The 14,715-nt window shown below is 41.4% G+C and overlaps 1 protein-coding gene across 1 annotated transcript; it reads right to left on the bottom strand.

Annotated features, from left to right (window-relative positions):
• Positions 1–782: 782 nt before the first annotated feature.
• LOC106576007 (uncharacterized) lies at positions 783–14,400 on the bottom strand. The gene is made up of 25 exons (XM_082963325.1): positions 14,293–14,400; positions 14,002–14,156; positions 13,497–13,635; positions 13,219–13,323; positions 12,704–12,901; positions 12,220–12,462; positions 11,714–11,870; positions 10,432–10,542; positions 10,053–10,194; positions 9,903–9,931; positions 6,717–9,689; positions 6,362–6,565; positions 5,901–6,142; positions 5,501–5,687; positions 5,172–5,379; positions 4,774–4,946; positions 4,524–4,593; positions 4,300–4,409; positions 2,891–2,922; positions 2,642–2,792; positions 2,494–2,531; positions 2,253–2,360; positions 2,092–2,131; positions 1,571–1,679; positions 783–1,439 (listed from the first exon to the last, which is right to left on the bottom strand). Exons 1-25 carry the CDS (start codon positions 14,398–14,400, stop codon positions 1,268–1,270), a joined length of 6,204 nt encoding a protein of 2,067 aa, XP_082819451.1. The 3' UTR covers positions 783–1,267.
• Positions 14,401–14,715: the final 315 nt, after the last annotated feature.

The raw sequence follows: 14,715 nt of genomic DNA, 5'->3' as shown, positions 1-14,715 counted from the left end.
TAATTTCAGTGGGGTTTCCTCTTTAAAATGTTCTCAGAAAATATGGATATTATTCTTACAGGGGGTCTCCACATTTGAGGGGTGTCTCAGTAGGCCCCCCAGAGGAAAGGTTGAGAACCCATGGCAGCCATAGAAACTGATCCTGATTGGTAGGTAATAGTGCACCTGTCACGACACCTACGGAAGGTGGTGCCCCTCCTCGCCCGGGCGGCGCTCGGCGGTCATCGTCGGCCTACTAGTTACCATCGATTTATTTTTCACGTTCTGTTAGTTAGGCCTAGGTTAGTTGCGCACCTGTTTTGTGTTAGTTGTTAGTGGGGAAGGGTATTTAGGCTAGCTAGTTAGGTTTGTTGTTTGTGCGGGATTGTTCGTTTGTCAGGGTGTGTTTTTGTTATGAGGTTCTGTGTTTGGCCTTTTGGATTAACGTTATTCGTTTTGGGCTGTGTCCCTGGTTATGTTCTTTTAAGGCTGGTGCGTTTTCTTTCTGCACACCTTGCACTCCATACCTTTTTGCATATTTTTCCGTGTGGATATTTTATTAAATTCATTCACGGAATCATTCTGTCTCCTGCGCCTGACTCCACCTCTCCTGAATCCACAAGTCACACGTTGTGACAGCAGCTATACATCTCTGATAGGATTAGCAACTTTCGTTGAACTCAGCTAATCAATACTGATGTTAATGTATCAGATTAATCTTAATCAATACTCATGTTAATTCAATTCATGCAACTTCATCAATGAAAGTAAACTGATTTTGTTAAGTAAATTGTTATTCAATGTAGAAGCTTCAGTACTTTATTTAAAATAAATCAGACAAATTCAAATGGTTACAGTTCTTGAAATGAACATTTCAATAAAATAAGAAAATCATTTTCAAATTGGAGCTGCAGTCATTTATATTAAAAAGTGCTAAAATTCCTGGGTTGATCATTAAAAGATTTCCTATGTAAAATCTATGGAACACATTCACAATCAACAATATGCTACATACAATGGTCCACTTCCTGCACTGGAAATGAGTACATGCAATATAGAAAAAGGCCTTCGACCGATGTGCACTAGCTGAAAAACCTATTACACTAAGGAAACCATTGTTCTGCACGTACCGTACAGTATACCCTCAACACACCGACCAAGACAGTATTATAAGAAGGTATCAGAATCTAGAAAAAACATTGATTTGGCACATATTCACCATCTTAATAACAGTTCAATATAGATTTTTTTGTTTGTGTGCATATACGTTCAGAACACAAGGCAATGTTTACTGCAATATACTGCAGTTATGGCACTCGCAGCTGGTAACATGTGCATACAGGTGTGGCATAACGGAGCCTCCAGTACAGGTCAGATTCACTGACTTCCTCTCATAACTCCTCACTCTGCAACACTCACACTTCTGTTCCAGGTGGAGAATACTGCGAGCAACAACCCATCTGAGGTTTAGAAAGAGGGAGGAGAGGAAGGAGAAGAGGACCAGACAAGATATTCACATTGTAGTCATGTCACACACTCTTATCCAGAGAAACATACAATAAGTGCATTAATAATCTCTGACCAGTCTTACCTCGTCTCTGTCCCACACTGGCCTTGACACATGGGCAGCTGTAGTGTTGCTGTGCAGTTGTCTACAGTGATGTTCACACTAGAAACCCTGGTAGCACAGGACTGGTTACCTGGGGTAGAGAGAACGGCAGTGGGTGAGTGGAAAAGAATGCATCAACCTCATCATCATCACAGTTTTTTCTCTGAACTAAAGGTTTCTATGTTGAAAACTTTAACAATTGTTTTAACAGAGGATTGACAAACAAAATACTAAAATAGTTTTTTGTGAACTAACCCTTTAATACAGTTCAGAGTTACATTGTAAATAATCATCCCTTGGAGCTATAAGCAATAGATTCAGACTAGGAAACATTCTATTGTTGTTGATTTTCTAGTCTCTCCTTGCAGTGGAAACATCCACAGTGAATAAGTGAACCACCTCAGTTCAACCACTAGATGTCCGACTCTCCATCTCTTCATGGTCAGTGTGACCAGATATGAACATTTACCTACAACACAGACTGGAGATAAGAGTTAGCTTACATGTGTAGCAGCAATGTTGTTCGTCCCATACTCTGTCCTCCTAGAAACAAAAAAGTTACATTGAAAAGAATGTCCTATAGCTCCATACGTTGTGACAGCTGTTGACGTAAAAACGTCTTCATAAATACATTTGATTGATACAGAGAAAGAGCAGCAGGTACCTCTGAGCAGTTCTGATGGGGACACACCCTTCTCACTGTCTGAGTGCCTTCTCTGGTACAGCTATAGGACTCACAGGGCAGGGCAAGGTCTGTCCATCTGTCTCCCACCTAACCAAACAGGCACATAGACATCAGACAATGAAGAGCTGCCAATGTGTACAAAGGTCTTGTGTGTATATATACATTTTTTCTGGTACAGTAGCTATATAAAATTGGTGTTTCTAAACATCTGGATGCTTACTTTGTAGGTCCTTCCGTCATAGTTACATGTCTTCTCAACTGCAAAGGAAAGTGAGGTAATGTGAGCACTAGGAAGGTGAGTGTATTTAGAAACACCCTATACAAAAGACATGCATCATTATTATTCAGTATCAGATCCATTATCTTACCACAGGTCTGTTTGCCACAGCAGCCGGTGACCAGGACTGAGTTCTGACTGCAGAGAGGTGGGGGGGAGGGGGGTTTAGGTTGACACTCCTCTGTCTTGGTTTGGTTGCTACACGTACACACCTGACAGTTGGATTGCCATGTCTCCCCAAGCTGTAAAACATAAGAACATTAATACTAAAAAGTACCAGTATATCAGCTCTGTAACAGAGCTGTAATCATGGAGCCATGAAAGCACATGGTCTTCTCACCTGCTTGTGTTCTCCCAGTGGACCCTTGCAGTCTGAAAGATATGATGAAGAGGTTTAACTTATTACACATAAAACATCAGTATAGTATGAATGGTTGTGGTCAATTCCAATCTAATTGTAATTCACTCATGAAGTGGAGAATTTATGTTGAATTCAATTCGAATGTCAACAATCTTCAAGTTCTTGAATTTGAATTTATTTGGAATTAAACTGTTTGAATTGGAATTGAACATTTTTGGAAGTGAATTGGAATTGGAATATAATATTTGTATATTTCCCAGTTAATGAATTTAATGCACAAAGTATGACAAAATTACTGCAGTATTTATTTTAAATACATTTCAGCTTGTATTTCTATATTACCAGTATAGCTAGGCTGTCTAAACAGTGACATGATCAGTCTGAAAGCCTGAAGGAATTGAATTCGAAAATGGAATTGTTGTGGATAATACTGAATTGGGAATTGAATTCATGTATTTTAACTTACATTGGAATTAAGAGGAATTAAAGTATCTCTGAATTTAAAGTGACCTGGAATTAGAATTTAATTAAATGGAATTTACAGGGAGAGGGAATTGAATTAGAATTGAAATGGTGAATTAACCCCAACCCCGATAGTATGTATAAATTGCAAACCTGGAGGTCATTGCAGTCAATGTGTTCAGGCCAAATCCTGATTTGGGATGCTCATAGCACAGCATTTCCCAAACTCGGTCCAGAGGACCTCAAGGGGTGCACTTTTTTTTACCCCTAACACTATCAAAGCTTGATGATTAGTTGATTATTTGAATCAACTGTGTAGTGCTAAGGCAAAAACCAAAACTTGCTCCTGTTACATCCTGACCAGTATAAGGGGTTAATGGTTATTGTAGTTTGGTCAGGACGTGGCAGGGGGTATTTGTTTCATATGGTTCGGGGTGTGTGTGTACGTAGAGGGGTGTTGGATTTATGTGTTCCGGGGTTTTTGGTGTATGTTCTTGTTTTTGTATTCTAGGGTTTCTATGTTGTGTATTTCTTCGTTGGCCTGGTGTGGCTCTCAATCAGGAACAGCTGTACATCGTTGTTTCTGATTGAGAGTCATACTTACGGAGCTTGTTTTTGCCACCTGTCCCTTTGTGGGTAGTTGTTTTTTGCATTGCTTTTGTGTAGCCTGCGAAACTGTCTTACTGTCGTTCTTTGTTTATTGTTTTTTCGTGTTCACTTATAAATAAAAATAATGACGAACACACAACCCGCTGCGCCTTGGTCTAATCCCTTCGACTACCGTGCCAGCTCCCCTTGGACCGAGTTTGGGAAACCCTGTGTTAGCATAACTCAGATGTTCACAAGCTAAACTTCAACCTATACAAGTGGATTTCTCAAGTTAGGATTTGGCCCTAGGCTCAAGAGAGAATCCAAACTCCACTCACAGGGACACTCCGACACACAGATCTTCTTGTGCTCCTCAGCTCTGAACTGCCCTCTGAGACAGAAACATCCAGCCTCAACTTCCTCCAGTACTCTCCCTTGAACACGGACTCTGCAGAAAGAACACAGAAGACTCTTGAACTTTTTAGACACTTTTTATACATTTAGACACGTAAAATGACCTCTGTTAAATAATGTTAGGGCACAGGGAGATGGATTCACTTACCCTCCGTGACAGTAGTCATCCAATTGACTTTGGCACTCTCTGTACACCATCCCTGTTGGGCACCCAACAGCTGAAAAAAAGAACGTTATTTAGTGAAATGTTCTTTCGCTCTTCTTGTCCTTGTGTCTTAATGAATTTCCCCAGCATCAGCACACCATGATGGATGAATATTTTTTTTATATACAGTTGATTTTCCAAGCACCAACACACATTTCAGGAAGTTTGAGAAACAAAAAAAAAGTTAAATTACCACAGGTCCCATTGGTGAGTGTTCTCCAGTTCACACAGATGCCTGCTTTCTTACACTCCTCAACAGCCTGCTCCAGAGGAGAACAAGCCATGTCGTTCCTCCCACACGAATCAAACCTACAGTTCCTCTCAAGTTGGCTCAGATCCAACCGCCTACTGCAATCTGCAAAAACTCTGTAATGACACATACCAACAGACTGATCAACATACAGGAAAATAAACCTTCAATAGTTTTACAACACACTGCTTTTGGCACAACACAATCAGTTTGTATGTTGCATGGTTTTATCTCAGTATAATGTATAATGCTGTCACAGCAACATTGAATGAAACGCCAGATTTTTGACCATTTGGGAGATCATCATGTGAAATAAATCAAATTGAATTGAATCATCCTACGGGTGATGGAGAAGGTCACAGAGGGGGCTGCCAGGACAGTTGGTGGTTGGAGGAGGGCCTGTATGATTGCAAGGGACGTCCCTGGGAGCAGCGCTACACTCAGGCTTCAGGGGATCCTCATAGATCCAGTCATAGGCGGTCTTATCACAGCAGCTGTCAGCTTCGGACTCCCCACTTCTACGCACACAAGAGCTCCCACCACACACACCTGCCAATGGCCAAAGATGTAAATGTAAGCTTGGAAACGCACACATGCATAAACGCTCGCAAGCATGCACACAGGCAGGCATGCACGCACACACAGACACACTTCCTAGTCTAATACAAACCGCATTGTCCTTGGGTGTTATGCAGGAAATGCTCCATGGCCAAGGTGACAGTCACAGTGTTGGATGGTGTGAGAGAGATATATGAGCGTATTTCAGGGATGTACACAGATACCATATAGCCGGTCGTCTCAAACCTGATACCATTCTCCTCATAGGGAGGCTCGACGCTCTTCTGGTTCAGAGTCGACTAGGACAGAGAGGAGCAGAATGGTTTGAGTGAGTGAGATCTCAGAAAGATCACTATCATGGCTATATATTCAAGAGTCAATCAATCAAATGCGCTGACTACTGGAATGAATTAACAAATAATTTAATGAATGGATGGACGGATGAATGAATCCTTAAACCAATCAATCAATCAATCAATCAATCAATCAATCAAGTTGAAGACCGGCAGTACCTTCACCCTGTACTCATCCGGTACGATGCTGACAGTGGCCGTGTTGTTCTGGTACTGCAGGATGATGCCTTTGGCACAGGAGCCATCCAACTCGGGAATACAGAAGTAGTTGTCCACGGCAACAGTCAGATGGTGACGCAGCGTTTTCTCCTTGACCAGGATGTATGTACAATTATCCAGGAAGTCAAAGGTCACACCCTGGAAGGAGATGTAGTGAGGGTCTCCATAGAGGTCACAACGACCTGGGGGACAGGGGGAATAAGAGTAGAGGGGCATAAGAGTAGAGGGGGAATAAGAGAGGAATTGACTTATAATAAGTGCATTCCCATGAGGAAGACAAAACTACTACATAAAAAGAGCATCAGACTTTGCAGGAAGTAAAACCCTCTTCAAAAACAAGATACAAGGATAGACAAACTCTAGCACTTCACACAAAGGAACAGACAGGCAGCCAGACTCACAATCACACTTCCAGTAGTCACAGCATCCGTCTGAGACTCTGACCATCTGTCCCCTGGGGCACATGGTGGGGCGAACTGGATTTGGACAGGTGACCGAAGTCATCTCTATCTTCCCACCCTTACAAGTCTTATTAAAGCAGTCTTCTGTCCACTTCTCTCCACACGCCCAAATCTGGTTCCTCTTCAGGTCTCTACACTCACAAACTGGAAACAAGGTGAAGATTTGACTTAAACATGGTGGAACAATTACTATTTCTAATTTATTTGTAAGGTCAGCATTAGTATAGATTTTAGAGATATCAACCAATATCAACAATCCAAATTGCCAAAAATATATTTAAATATGTTGGCCTACTTGTACGTGTTGTAGACTCTGTAGATATTGTTGTTGACATGGTTGTTGGACCCGTAGATGTTGTCGATTCAGAGGTAGTGGGAGAACGTGTAGAGAAGGTTGTTGGTTGACTTGTGAACAGGGTTGTAGCTTCAGTTGATGGTCCTTCAGATGTTGGTTTGCTTGTCGTTTCAGTAAAAGGAGTTGGTTTGGTTGTCATTTCAGTAAAAATAGTTGGTTTGGTTGTCATTTCAGTAAAAGGAGTTGGTTTGGTTGTCATTTCAGTAAAAATAGTTGGTTTGGTTGTCATTTCAGTAAAAATAGTTGGTTCGGTTGTCATTTCAGTATGTGAAGTAGTTGGTTTGGTTGTAGATGTTGGTTCAACATATTTGTTTGTAGAATATGAGAATGTAGTTGTGGGTTGTGTAGATGTTAATTTAGTTGTAGTTTCAGTGTATGCTGTAGTTGCTTCTGCAGTAGTGGTTTGTCCGGCTGTAGTACTCAACACTAACCCAGTTGTACTAGGTTGAATATTTGTAGGTCCTGTAACTATCGGTGGGAATGGTGTGGTTGTATATTCAGGTGTTGTTCTTGTTGTTGTTGGTTGTTTAGGTGTGGTTGTAGGTTCAGGGGTTGTAGTGGATTGCTGAGGTGTGGTTGTATATTGAGGTGTTGTAATCAATAGTGTATATGCATGTGTAGTAGTGGGTTGTTTAGGTGTGGTTGTAGGTTCAGATGTAGTAGTGGGTTGTTTAGGTGTGGTTGTAGATTCAGGTGTAGTAGTGGGTTGTTTAGGTGTGGTTGTATATTCAGGTGTAGTAGTGGGTTTTTTAGGTGTGGTTGTATATTCAGGTGTAGTAGTGGGTTGTTTAGGTGTGGTTGTATATTCAGGTGTAGTAGTGGGTTGTTTAGGTGTGGTTGTATATGCAGGTGTAGTAGTGGGTTGTTTAGGTGTGGTTGTATATTCAGGTGTAGTAGTGGGTTGTTTAGGTGTGGTTGTATATTCAGGTGTAGTAGTGGGTTGTTTAGGTGTGGTTGTATATTCAGGTGTAGTAGTGGGTTGTTTAGGTGTGGTTGTATATTCAAATGTAGTAGTCAGTATAGTTGTAGATTCAGGTGTAGTAGTGGGTTGTTTAGGTGTGGTTGTATATTCAGGTGTAGTAGTGGGTTGTTTAGGTGTGGTTGTATGTTCAGGTGTAGTAGTGGGTTGTTTAGGTGTGGTTGTAGATTCAGGTGTAGTAATGGGTTGTTTAGGTGTGGTTGTATATTCAGGTGTAGTAGTGGGTTGTTTAGGTGTGGTTGTAGGTCCAGGTGTAGTAGTGGGTTGTTTAGGTGTGGTTGTATATGCAGGTGTAGTAGTGGGTTGTTTAGGTGTGGTTGTATATTCAGGTGTAGTAGTGGGTTGTTTAGGTGTGGTTGTATATTCAGGTGTAGTAGTGGGTTGTTTAGGTGTGGTTGTATATTCAGGTGTAGTATTGGGTTGTTTAGGTGTGGTTGTATATTCAGGTGTAGTAGTGGGTTGTTTAGGTGTGGTTGTATATTCAGGTGTAGTAGTGGGTTGTTTAGGTGTGGTTGTAGGTTCAGATGTAGCAGTAGGTTGTTTAGGTGTGGTTGTATATTCAAATGTAGTAGTCAGTATAGTTGTAGATTCAGGTGTAGTAGTAGGTTGTTTAGGTGTGATTGTAGATTCAGGTGTAGTAGTAGGTTGTTTAGCTGTGGTTGTAGGTTCAGGTGTAGTAGTGGGTTGTTTAGGTGTGGTTGTATATTCAAATGTAGTAGTCAGTATAGTTGTAGATTCAGGTGTAGTAGTAGGTTGTTTAGGTGTGGTTGTAGGTTCAGATGTAGTAGTGGGTTGTTTAGGTGTGGTTGTATATTCAGGTGTAGTAGTGGGTTGTTTAGGTGTGGTTGTATATTCAGGTGTAGTAGTGGGTTGTTTAGGTGTGGTTGTATATTCAGGTGTAGTAGTGGGTTGTTTAGGTGTGGTTGTATATTCAGGTGTAGTACTGGGTTGTTTAGGTGTGGTTGTATATTCAGGTGTAGTATTGGGTTGTTTAGGTGTGGTTGTATATGCAGGTGTAGTAGTGGGTTGTTTAGGTGTGGTTGTATATTCAGGTGTAGTAGTGGGTTGTTTAGGTGTGGTTGTAGATTCAGGTGTAGTAGTGGGTTGTTTAGGTGTGGTTGTATATTCAGGTGTAGTAGTGGGTTGTTTAGGTGTGGTTGTATATTCAGGTGTAGTAGTGGGTTGTTTAGGTGTGGTTGTATATTCAGGTGTAGTAGTGGGTTGTTTAGGTGTGGTTGTATATTCAGGTGTAGTAGTGGGTTGTTTAGGTGTGGTTGTATATTCAGGTGTAGTAGTGGGTTGTTTAGGTGTGGTTGTATATTCAGGTGTAGTAGTGGGTTGTTTAGGTGTGGTTGTATATTCACGTGTAGTAGTGGGTTGTTTAGGTGTGGTTGTATATGCATGTGTAGTAGTGGGTTGTTTAGGTGTGGTTGTAGGTTCAGATGTAGTAGTGGGTTGTTTAGGTGTGGTTGTATATTCAGGTGTAGTAGTGGGTTGTTTAGGTGTGGTTGTATATTCAGGTGTAGTAGTGGGTTGTTTAGGTGTGGTTGTATATTCAGGTGTAGTAGTGGGTTGTTTAGGTGTGGTTGTATATTCAGGTGTAGTAGTGGGTTGTTTAGGTGTGGTTGTATATTCAGGTGTAGTAGTGGGTTGTTTAGGTGTGGTTGTATATTCAGGTGTAGTAGTGGGTTGTTTAGGTGTGGTTGTATATTCAGGTGTAGTAGTGGGTTGTTTAGGTGTGGTTGTATATTCAGGTGTAGTAGTGGGTTGTTTAGGTGTGGTTGTATATTCAGGTGTAGTAGTGGGTTGTTTAGGTGTGGTTGTATATTCAGGTGTCATAGTCAGTATAGTTGTAGGTTCAGGTGTAGTTCTCATTGTAGCTGATTGTGTAGCTGTGGTTGTAGGTTCAGATGTAGTAGTGGTTTGATCAGGACCTAAAGAGGCAAATCACATAAATGGATGTGTTAATACCACATTTTGTATTTCACCTTTATTTAACCAGGTAGGCCAGTTGAGAAGTTCTCATTTACAACTGCAACCTGCATTCCTGATAATATTATACTTTAATATAAGTCAGTCACAATTGTGATCAAAGTCTTAACTGATTTACAAATATGTTAATGCCGTCATAACTTATATCCACTTACCACAGTTAATACGTCCCTGTTCACAAGTGCTGTAGACAGAGAACACAGTAAAAGATCAGTTACCATTCTCCTGTATGTTAAATTTATTTTCCCTTTGTCATTTCCTCACATAGGCCTACATGCACTGATATAGTGTAAATAGGTACTCACCATTTCTCAGTGGGTTTCCTGATAACTGTACCAGGTTTAACAATAGTCTCGTTGGAATAACAGGTGCAGTTGTCCAAAGTGGAGCATCTCCCTGTGTTCTCATCATAGTATGGAGCCTCTGCTGGGCATCTCGGGTAGCAGCCTGCACACAGAGACACTGCCAAAGTTAGCATTAAGGTCAACATCACTGTGAGGAGTAGATTCATCTCTCATGACAGATATAAACATACACGTGAACTTAAACAGTATTATTTATTAGTGTACACAAGATTTGGTTCTGGGATCATAGACTGGTGACAGGTCGGTTTGGCAGTACAAACAGATCTGGGACCATGTTAGATGGATCCTCCATTACCATTAATTGAGTCAGTTCAGTTACCTTCCAGCTTGCCAGTGAAGAGGTTGTTTTTGCCACAGGTCTTGATCTGTCCACAGGGATCGTAGTGCCAGCTACTGTGACCCTGCTCATTGTAGTAGTCGCAATATACCGCTGTATGAGTAGGTAGAGGTATAGTTCACTTAAACACTGTTTCAATAACACATACATATACAGTTGAAGTCGGAAGTTTACATACACCTTATCCAAATACATTTAAACTCAGTTTTTCACAATTCCTGACATTTAATCCTAGTAAATATTCCCTGTTTTAGGTCAGTTAGGATCACCACTTTATTTTAAGAATGTGAAATGTTAAAATAATAGTAGAGAGAAGGATTTATTTCAGCTTTTATTTCTTTCATCACATTCCCAGTGGGTCAGAAGTTTACATACACTCAGTTAGTATTTGGTAGCATTGCCTTTAAATTGTTTAATATGGGTCAAACGTTTTGGGTAGCCTTCCACAAGCTTCCGACACTAAGTTGGGTGAATTTTGGTCCATTCCTCCTGACAGAGCTGGTGTAACTGAGTCAGGTTCGTAGGCCTCCTTGCCCGCACATGCTTTTTCAGTTCTGCCCACAAATTTTCTATAGGTTTGAGGTCAGGGCTTTGTGATGGCCACTTCGATACCTTGACTTTGTTGTCCATAAGCCATTTTGCCACAACTTTGGAAGTATGCTTGGGGTCATTGTCCATTTGAAAGACCCATTTGCGACCAAGCTTTAACTTCCTGACTGATGTCTCGAGATGTTCCTTCAATATATCTACATAATTTTTTTTCCTCATGATTCCATCTATTTTGTGAAGTGCACCAGTCCCTCCTGCAGCAAAGCACCCCCACAACATGATGCTGCCACCCCCGTACTCCACGGTTGGGATGGTGTTCTTCAGCTTGCAAGCGTCCTCCTCTTTCCTCCAAACATAACGATGGTCATTATGGCCAAACAGTTCTATTTTTGTTTCATTAGACCAGAGGACATTTCTACAAAAACTACAATCTTTGCCCCCATGTGCAGTTGCAACCCGTCTGGCTTTTTTGTGGCGGTTTTGGAGAAGTGGCTTCTTCCTTGCTGTGCGGCCTTTCAGGTTATGTCGGTTGAAAAACGAGTTTTAATGACTCCAACCTACGTGTATGTAAACTTCTGACTTCAACTGTAAGTAGCATTTAATTGAAAGACTATCCTGGGCAGGCTCATACATATTTTTTTTTTAAACTATAAATGTTAGCGTTACTTTTAAATGAAATACTGAGGATAATATTTGCATCAGTTGTGTTACGTACGGCACATGTCTGGCGTTCTCCAGCGGACACACACGTCCTGGTCACTGCAGGCCTCAGTGTAGGCCGCCACGGCCGTACAGAAACCCAAGAACTTCCCCTCAAACTCACAGGAGCACGACTCCAACACACAGGCCTGGTAGTAGGGCTCAGGGTCCACCTGGAGAACAAAGCAGAACATCTTAACTGAATGTCTCCTTAAATGTGTTACAAAATAATATAATACATGCAATTTAGCAGATGCTTTTAGGGGTACATAAATATTTAAAATATCTTGTACGGGTGTTTGTGGGAATCAAACCCACTATCCTGGCATTGAAAGCGCCATAATCTACCAACTGAGCTACAAACGACCCACATGTTTGGGGTGAACTATCCCTTTAAGCCTACCTTTAAGTGGAGGTGTGTGATGTTCGGGATAAACTAACCTTTTAAGCGTACCTCTTTGGTAGTCCTTAATTAAAGGTGTTTAACGTTTGGGGTGAACTGTCCTTTTAAGTGAACTGTACCTTCAAGTGGCAGTCCTTAAAGGTGTCTCCCCTGAGGATCATACAGCGTCTCTCGGCCCAGGCGGAGCAGTAGGAGTGGCGCTGGCACGGAAACACCTCATTGGTCACGTCAGAGCAGGGGGGTGTGGCCGTCTTCCAGCTGTTGCCAAAGGCGAGGGGGCTGGACACCACCGATGACCCGCTTATCTGCAGGTCGTTCATCTCGTTGGAATCGAAGTTCCCGCAAAGTCCACACACTCGGTTCTGTGAAATTACAGCTGATTAATTAGGTAATTAACTTAATAACCATCAAATTAATTGATGGGTTACTAACTTAGGCAAGACATTTGTGCTAACTTAACCATAGCTTAATACTAAACAGTACTTAGTAGCTATGAAATGATATTTCAGCAGTTGAAATGATATTTCAGTAGTTGCAATGATCAACGAGCAATAGGGAAATCTTACAGGTTACATCTTTAACGTCTAGATAGAGACGACTCACCCTCCAACGGTCGTCCAGTATGACGGTAAGTCTGGTGTGTTTGTCCCAGATGAGGGTTAGTCCTCTAGAAGGCACTGAGATCATGATGTAGAGGCCCACAGTGTGGGTGGAGTACAGAGGCTCCGCCTCCAGAGAAGCCCATCCCCCTTGGAGCCGTCTCATCACCTTCATTTCATTCAGAGTCAGAGTGACATTACCCTGAGAGAAAAGACATTTACATTTACGTCATTTAGCAGACGCTCTTATCCAGAGCGGCTTACAAATTGACAAACACCTCATTAATGAAGTTAATAACTCTCCATATTACATTCCTATTACCACAGGTATTCAGTAGAAAATGTCTGATACGTATTTACATTTTTCAATACAATTAGTATCTACCTGGTGATCCCAAGTGGTGCTTAGTCCTACTTAACAAAACACATTCCAAACAAACTGAGGGGTAGTTCTATTTAATAATAATGGACTTCAAAAGCATGGTGTGACAGAGGAGAGAAGTGAGCTAAGTGTATTACCAGCAGGTCTAACACGATGGTCCGGGAACAGGTCAGAGCCTCGTCACAGCACGGGACACTCTCCACTTTGACAGAAAACGACCCAGCTTCACTACCACAGCCATCCTATGGGAGAAGGAAGAAAACAGCAGAATTGTAGATGTTTTTTTTGAAGAAGCAGTACCATTAATTTCACAGCAGTATAGAATAGAAAACAAAACAAACATCCCTAACAAAATGAAGAACAATGCTTGATAACCCAATGAAAAGGTGATATCAGATTGCCTTCTCTGACTCACCTCCACTAATGTGTACTGACAATTCCCATCGTAGCGGTACCATTTAGAGTCGAAGGTTTGATAGTGTCCGTTTCCATACACCAGGCATGTACCAGGGCATGGTTCATCTACACAGCTCCACTGGGCATGGTGGCAGGTGCTGGGAAGTAGATGGAGACAAACTTTTAGGGGGCGATTCCGAACTTCCACTTCAGTATAATTTTTTGCTTAGTCATGTATTGATGTCAATAGGAAACTACGTAAAAAATCAACTTAAGTAGAGGTTAGGATTCAAATTATGGATTACATTTCAAACAGTAAGTATAAAACACTATCTTTGCTTCAGCTCAGACTCTTCCTGATGTTCGTTAGATATAATACACTACGTGGTGTGTTTGTTGGTTTGATTGTTTGTTTTTAAAAATAGACAAATCCCCAAGTCGTACTGTGATACATTCACTTATGCATGTATCTGTAATTGATACACACTAAAGAAGTAGCAAGGCAACAGTTTTGGCTCACTCACCATGTTCTACAGTTGGTCTTGACACTCTGTCCCGCTTTGAACACTCTGCCGCTGTACTGACAGGTGCAGTTGTCCACAGTGACACACACACCCCTATGGTCTTCCAACTGGCCCCCTGGACAGTAACAGCCACTTGTACAACTCTGAACAGCACTCTGGGAACAAAGAAGATGAGTGTCTCATTACAATTCAATGCTAATTGAATCAATTAACAGTTTTCAGTTCTACTTTTGGGCTAGCATGAAATATTTTTATTACATTTTTATATTAACTCTAATTCTGTGAACTTACTGTTGGTTTGCTCAGACTGGCACATGTTTTTTGAGCTGTGTCTATTGAAAATTGTGAGCAATGCACACAAACCTTCCCCTGGGTGCAACCTGAAACAGACAGTAGCATACAGTAGCATATTTGAAGGTATATCAAACACACAAAAATACTGTAATATCATGTAAGAATTAGACCATCAAGAGGCTATTAAATAAAAATATATTTACCACAATCTTCAGAGCACAGCAATTGTCCATCCTCACATTTGCTGCAAAAGAGTATAAAAAGGTGGATGTAAGATGTTGGTGTATAGGCTGTCTGATCGTCATCAGTGATCAGGCCAACCACCGCTGTGTCGTCAGCAAACGTAATGATGGTGTTGGAATCCTGCACAGCCACGCAGTTGTCGGTGAACAGGGAGTACAGGAGGGGACTAAGCACGTA

The sequence above is a fragment of the Salmo salar genome, chromosome 17 (genome assembly GCF_965601325.2).
Source record: "Salmo salar chromosome 17, fSalSal1, whole genome shotgun sequence".
Classification (NCBI taxonomy): Eukaryota; Metazoa; Chordata; class Actinopteri; order Salmoniformes; family Salmonidae; genus Salmo; species Salmo salar.
The sequence above is the reverse complement of the archived record's forward strand: the minus strand, read 5'-3'. Positions and strand labels throughout refer to the sequence as shown.

Bases quoted from the DNA above. Each gene is read 5' to 3' on its own strand.
- LOC106576007 (XM_082963325.1), bottom strand. From the start codon at position 14,400: ATGCTACTGTCTGTTTCAGGTTGCACCCAGGGGAAGGTTTGTGTGCAT. The intron at 14,157-14,292 runs GTAAGTTCACAG...CTTTGTTCCCAG, and splicing joins CCAGTCTGAGCAAACCAACA to AGTGCTGTTCAGAGTTGTAC. The intron at 4,594-4,773 runs GTAATTTAACTT...TCTTTTTTTCAG, and splicing joins ACTCACCAATGGGACCTGTG to CTGTTGGGTGCCCAACAGGG.